A 6876-nucleotide genomic window follows, 5' to 3' on the forward strand; every position below is an offset into this window, starting at 1 on the left:
AAGTGTAACCATGTGGGTTCCCGTCAGTTTTAGAAAGTGTAACCATGTGGGTTCTGGTCAGTTTTAGAAAGTGTAACCATGTGGGTTCCGGTCAGTTTTAGAAAGTGTAACCATGTGGGTTCGGGTCAAAGGTGTGCACCCGAGGGAGGAGGGAGTGCCACAGCTTGTTCTCAGCACGGTGCGGTGGGAGTCTGTTCTCATTCCAGCTCTGCTGCTGAGTCACTCCTGCTTCAGTGAGCCTTCTTTAGCAGATCAGGAGTAATGCTGAGGCTCAGGCCACCGTGAAGAGTTTATAAACACAACATTAAGATGGCCTGTAGTTAGCGAGGGGCATTTGTTGAATCGCAAAAAGAGCCTGGTAGTTCTGGCCTCAGTCTGAGCCTCATTCTCATAACTTGCAGAGCACAGTGACCATAGAATGTGGGTAGCTGGGCCAGCTTTCCCACAGGTTTTACACGTAAGGCCTTGTCCTCAGAAGTATCTGGGCAGCCATTTTGGCAGGCTGTGTTGTGGAGAAACTTGATCTGGGGAAATGATTTTTTTTTCTTCTTCTTTAATATTCCCTTGGTTTGAGTACGGAATTCATTATGAGAACTAATAGGTACTTGTAGTTAAAGTGTATTCGGGCTTAGGAGTCCCCTCTCCATCAGTCCCTTCTGTGGCTTCTGAATTCCTTCCCATAGGGAGCAGACGTGAACTGCACCCATGGCACACTGAAGCCCCTGCACTGTGCCTGCATGGTGTCGGATGCTGACTGTGTGGAGTTACTCCTGGAAAAGGGAGCAGAGGTGAGTGACATTGTCAATACTTTCAGTTTGATGAGTTTTTAAAAATTGACCTTCATCTTTCTTAGAATTTCCTTTTGCACCTTCCAGCTTACTTTGTAACTCGTGGTGACATTGGCATATCTGTTACTAAGGCAAGGTATGATCATAAGTCATAGAATCATAAGATGGTTCTAAGAGTTTTATCCCTTTGCCTTTCTTTTTTCCTTCCCTTAAACTATCCATGGTTCCAAGAAGGAGTTTTGTTTCTCTTTTCTTCCCTGCCTACCTCCTGGGGTTGTTCATAATTCCATTGGCTCTTCTCCTGTGGACTGTCCAGTTACCATAAGTACAGTGGCTTCTCAACTCCACCTAATCCTAAGCCATGTAAGATACTCTTGGACTTGTGAAATTCTGGAGATTATTATTTTCTTTGTAATGTATCTTAATATAAAAATAAAAAATTAATTTTTGAAAGTAGACTCTTGGTATTGGCATTAAGCAATGTAATATAAAGAATGACTTAAAAGAATAGACTCTGAGCCAGGCACGATGGTATGTGTTCACCTGTATCCCAGCACTGGGACGGATGAGTCAGAGGACTGAGTTGGAGGCCAGCTTGAATATATAACAAGACTCTGAAGCTGACCACCTCTCCTCCCTGAAAGGACTTTGGAACCGATTTCCTGGGTTCCACTTCCAGCACAAGTGTTTCCAGTTGTATGACCTTGAACAGATTCCTTAATCCCTCCCTTTGCTTCAATTTCCCCATCTATAAAAAAGGTATGTTGTAAAATTGCAAAGTGTATGGATTGCTGGCTTGTAGCAGTTGCTGAGTAAGTACATGACAAATTAATCTAGCAGCTTTGTCTGTTGGTGAGCAGTCTTGACGGTGGTGTATGCTGAGTGCTAATTTGAATCAAACAAGCCATCATCAAGCAAGTGTGCCATTCCAAACACGCTGGACAGTAAGCAGAAGAAGCAAGTCTCACGTAACATCTCCATATGGCCATGCTATTCTCTGCAGCACTAGTTAGTCTGTAATCTTGTGGTTAAATCTTTTTGTAATGTAAATGACCCTGAGGTGAAAAGTCGGTTATACCCTGAGTAATTAATACCAGTGACCAAAGGGAAAGCGAGGCTTAACAAACAAAACTGTCAGCTCCATTAAATGGTTTGCTCTGGCTATAGTGCACAGTATCGTGTGGAAGAGATCTTAAGTCATCTGTAGATTAGGAATTTGAGGGAATGATTGACCCAGTGAGGCACCTGCCATTTCAGCACTGGAAGTTTGTGCTCTTCCTCCACACAAGGTCATCTGAGACCTTTGTAGGGTTAAAAGAACACAACAAAGAGGACAGAGTTTTGACTTCATTATTTTTCTTTCTGGTTTCCATTAATCACAGGATAGAGAAAGTATTAGTATTAGATAATCCAGTATTTCTCTCAGAGCAGTATTAAAGACTTGGACTTCATCTTTTCCCTCTTCCTTCCCTAGTATGACAGAGACTAATAGCGTAAAGAAGTGAACACTGCAGTCCTGCCAGCCAGTTAGTATGATAGTTGGCTGTACTTTGACAGTTCCTATTGTTCCCCATATATGTGTTCTCATCTTGATCACCAAGACTCCTGGAGAATTGCATATTCTCTTATTGGTGAGAGCATTGCATGACAAAGGTAGTTGGCAAATCCATGCAGGATTCTTTGCCAGACTCCTTTTTTATTCTTCCCAGTAACCAGTCCACTGTAAAATACTTCCTTCCTTTCTGTAGGTCAATGCCTTGGATGGTTACAACCGAACAGCCCTCCACTATGCTGCAGAGAAAGATGAGGCTTGTGTGGAGGTCCTCTTGGAATATGGTGCAAACCCCAATGCACTGGATGGCAACAGAGACACCCCGCTTCACTGGGCAGCCTTTAAGAACAATGCTGACTGTGTGCGGGCTCTCCTAGAGAGTGGGGCCTCTGTCAATGCCTTGGATTACAACAATGACACACCACTCAGCTGGGCTGCCATGAAGGGAAATCTTGAGAGTGTCAGCATCCTTCTTGATTATGGCGCTGAGGTCAGAGTCGTCAACTTAAAAGGCCAGACACCCATCTCCCGCTTGGTGGCTCTGCTGGTTAGAGGACTTGGAGCCGAGAAAGAAGACTCCTGCTTCGAGCTCCTTCATAGAGCTGTTGGACACTTTGAGTTAAGGAAAAATGGCACCATGCCAAGAGAAGTGACCAAAGACCAGCAGCTGTGTGAAAAACTGACTCTGTTGTGCTCAGCACCAGGAACTCTTAAGACTCTTGCCCGCTATGCTGTACGCCATAGCCTGGGTTTCCAGTACCTGCCCAATGCGGTGAAGGGTCTTCCACTGCCAGCTTCTTTGAAGGAATACTTGTTACTCTTAGAATAGCCTGGAGGAGACATGTCTGCCATCGTGCAGACAACTCTGGGTGAGGTTTTCTTTACTATCCTTTGTCATGGAACACAGAACAGAACTTGTTCCTGCTTTGTGGTTTATAGATTTTTGAGACAGCACATCACAACAGTAATGTGTGCACCATCTCCCCTCGCCAAACCAAACCAAAAATGAGAAACTCCCTGCACTTCTGTTGACTGTTTTATTGCTTACTTGCCTTTTGATAGTGAACCCTGCAAAAGGTCTTCCCCAGTCCCTGTAGAACACTTTGGAGTCAACAGTATAACTACATTTCCCTAGGAAGATATAAAGTACTCAGAGTATATGGATTTCCTTTAGAGCCATGGATAAGCATTGTGAATGAATTTCTCCTAAACATTTTTAGTTGATCTAAAGTTCAAGTAAAATCACAATTCCAGTGAACAAAAATTATGTTCAAAGGATGAATACTTGAACTTCAGATAGGGTGTAGAATCAGAATTGGGGACTGGCTCCTTTCTCCTCACCAAAAGAAATATCCTTTTTCACTGTTTTCTATAGTTTGCCCAAGTGCTAGTCATCCAGCAGTGTAATTTCACAGAAGTATCTTGCTGCTCCCCACAAGAAGACATACAGTCTCAGCAGTCCTAAGCTTGCCAGACCATTGTCTATTGTGGCTCTCCCTGAAACTCCTCTACACTAAGGGGCCGAGCATGAGTTTTCCTGCACCTTAGATGAAAATGGTTCTTTAGCAAGGCAAGGTGGGGCACTGCCTTCTCCATGGAGTTTCATTCCCTAAGAGTTTGAAGATGGTTTCTTTCTACCCTCGTGGAACTTTTGCTTTTTATTGAGCTATAGAAAATGGTAGGGAAAGTGGAGCTGGGAACAGAATGTGAAAGGGCTTCTTTGGAGTTGGACTGCCTACCCAAAAAGGACCTGTTTCAGTGAACACTATTTTTCCTTTTCATGTTCTTAAACTAGATGAAGTTGATACTGACCTTAAGTTATCTGTATGCAAGTTTGGAAAGCACTTTTTAAAAAGCTGGCTGTCACTACACCCAAATGAATAGGGCCATCTGGCACAGCTAACTCTAAAAAGTATGCCTGCTTTTGTCCTTCACTGTTGCCGGGGTTTGCCCATTTGAAAAAAGAATAAATAAATCCAAAAGCAAATTTGGCAGCTTCCACTGTTTCTTCTTTTCTCTGCTTCCTCTTCGGCCCGTTTATAAGAAATTGTGTCACTCTTCTGCGTACCTTTCCATCTCCCCCCAGTCTGGGTTTGGGCATGCAGGAAAACGAGGCAGTTTTAAAGCTCCTGCTTCTGTAATGCATCCCTTTACCCCCAAATTTGAAATTTCTGCTTTTATTCTTTGTTTGTTTTTTTTTTTTTTTTTTTTTTTGGTTTTTTGAGATAAGAGTTTTTCTGGGTAACAGCCCTAGTTGTCCTGGAACTAGCTCTTGTAGACTAGGCTGGCCTTGAACTCACAGAGAGTTGCCTGCCCCTGCCTCTCTAGTGCTGGGATTGAAGGTGTGCGCCACCACCTCCTGGCTGAAATTTCTGCTTTTATTCTTAACCTTAGCCGCAGGGTGTAACTCAGTGATAACACAGGTGATGAGCATGCTCAAGGTCCTAGGTTCAGTGACCAGCACCACTAAAAAGAGATTAGCCAGATGGCTCAGCTGTGGAAGACTGGGCATCAGCTCCTACATGGTGGCTCACAACCATCTGTAACTCCACTTCTGCGGGATGGGGTGGGGCGGGATCTGATCTCTATAGGATCCTACATGCAAATGGTGCACTTAGACTCATGTAGGCAAACACATTAATATAATACATCTTATAAAAAGGAAAATGCTACACATTAAGGTTCCAAAAAAGCTTTAAATACGCTAAGGCCAAGATTTTACTCCGTGCTGCTTAGGATTTCTCAAGGAAGGGCTATGTTCTTAGAGGCTGCTAGGTGTAACCAGGAATGAGATGATCCACTACTATACGCAGGAGGCCTGGAGGCCTCAAACCTCACAGTTATTAAAGATCGTACAGGGAAATGAAAGGCTAAAGCCCAGACTCCACCCAGCAAGACTGGTTAGTTCAGTACGGAACTAGGCATCAGTGTCCTTAAAGGCAGCCAGGCTTATTCTGTTCAGCTAGGCCTGCCATTCCATTTCTCATCGTTGACACCTGTGATATTTGGGAAAGGGAAAGCATTTTGTCAAGTGTGTTACCTGTTTCTCCGTCACTCCATAATCACAGTTGGTGACTAGTGATGCATCCATCCCATTCAACACAGTTTCGCCTGTCTAACTTCGGGAAGATGGAGTGTAGGCCGTTTTTCTTTGTAAGTGGTCTCTGCTTACTACGTTTGTTTTCAGATCTTACTATGATCCTAAAATATTACTCTCTATGGAGTGCCATTTTTCTTCTGTGATTAATTTTCCACCTGTCTTTTTCTCTTTTCATCGTTTTCTCAAAGAACAAGTCCTAGCATTAACACTGGTGAAGGGAGCCTCTAAATGAGTGGCGGCTGGCACTTGTGCCCCAGTGTGCCTGTGCTCGCTCTCCGTCCACTTCCCTTTCATGGTCTCAACGGTTGTTTGGATTTGATTAGCACAGTGAGGAGCAGACAGGCTTTGAGATCTGTATAACTGGGGCTGGGAAGATGGCTCAGCAGTTGAACAGCACTTGTTGCAGAGGACCGGGTTCAGTTCCCAGCACCCACACAGTTCAGAACCATCTGTAATTCCAGTTCCAGGGGATCTGACACCCTCATCTGACCTCTGTGGATGTCAGGCATGTATGTGGTGCACACACAGACAAAACACTCATATACATTACAAATAAAGTAAAAATAAATCTAAACTATTTTATTTTGAAACAGGGTCTAATTATGTAGCTCTGGCTATCCTGGAACTCACTAAGTAGACTAAGCTGACCTCAAACTCAGATCCACCTGCCTCTGCCCCCTGAGTGCTGGGATTAAAAGCACGCGCCACCACACCCGGCTAAAAATTTTTTTTAAAGATCAGTTTGACTCCCAGTTTTGTTAGGCTCTGAAACCTAAGAGACATTACTTAATCGCTCTGTCCTCATCTCTGGAGAGGGTTGTCAGCACTCCCCCCATAACGTGCTATTTTGGCGATTCCACGGTAACATGTAGAATGCCTAACACAGCACTTGGTGTTTAATGTTATTTCTCTGGCCTTTCAAGAATGTCAAAGAGCATTTGGCTGCTTCAACTTAAGACTCTGGTGATAGCTATTTAGAACTGTTATAAAGATGTAAAGTAGCAGACAGCCAGACACCTCCTGCAATACTGTGAATGTCTTTCCTACTTCCGCAGGTAAGGACGAAAGCTGTATGCACTGGGAGGAATAGGCATATGTGTAACTGAGAGTCCCAGGCTGGTGTATGGAGGCCAATTTCACATTAAAAATAGGTCACCCTCCTGTCAACCTGGGGTACAGTTTATAGTCCCAGTCCTGAGGCCCAACTGCAGGGGACTCTTCATTAATAAGACACAGTATCTGCCGTGGACAGAACAAATGGCATCTGAGTAAGATTTGACATCTTTCTCAGTGTTTGTATCCCAACCAGGCCAACAAAGGTCCAGAACCAGATGTCTCTCTTGTCCGGACTTCCAGCATGCGCATGTCTTTCTCACAAAGGACCTGTCAAATAGAGTCTGGCTTTCATCCAAGGAAGGGTTGAAAAGGAAGAACAC

General features: G+C 44.0%; 1 protein-coding gene across 2 annotated transcripts in view; it reads left to right on the forward strand.

Annotated features, from left to right (window-relative positions):
- Positions 1–4322, forward strand: part of Asb8 (ankyrin repeat and SOCS box containing 8) — an 8362-nt gene extending 4040 nt beyond the window's left edge. For both annotated transcript variants that reach the window (XM_026782755.1, XM_026782754.1), the window contains exons 3-4: positions 684–788; positions 2537–4322. In XM_026782755.1, coding sequence (XP_026638556.1) covers positions 684–788; positions 2537–3169 — 738 coding nt within the window. In that variant the 3' untranslated portion in view covers positions 3170–4322. The remainder of the gene's footprint in view (positions 1–683; positions 789–2536) is intronic.
- Positions 4323–6876: the final 2554 nt, after the last annotated feature.

Source organism: Microtus ochrogaster, chromosome 15 (genome assembly GCF_000317375.1).
Source record: "Microtus ochrogaster isolate Prairie Vole_2 chromosome 15, MicOch1.0, whole genome shotgun sequence".
In the NCBI taxonomy this organism is placed as follows: Eukaryota; Metazoa; Chordata; class Mammalia; order Rodentia; family Cricetidae; genus Microtus; species Microtus ochrogaster.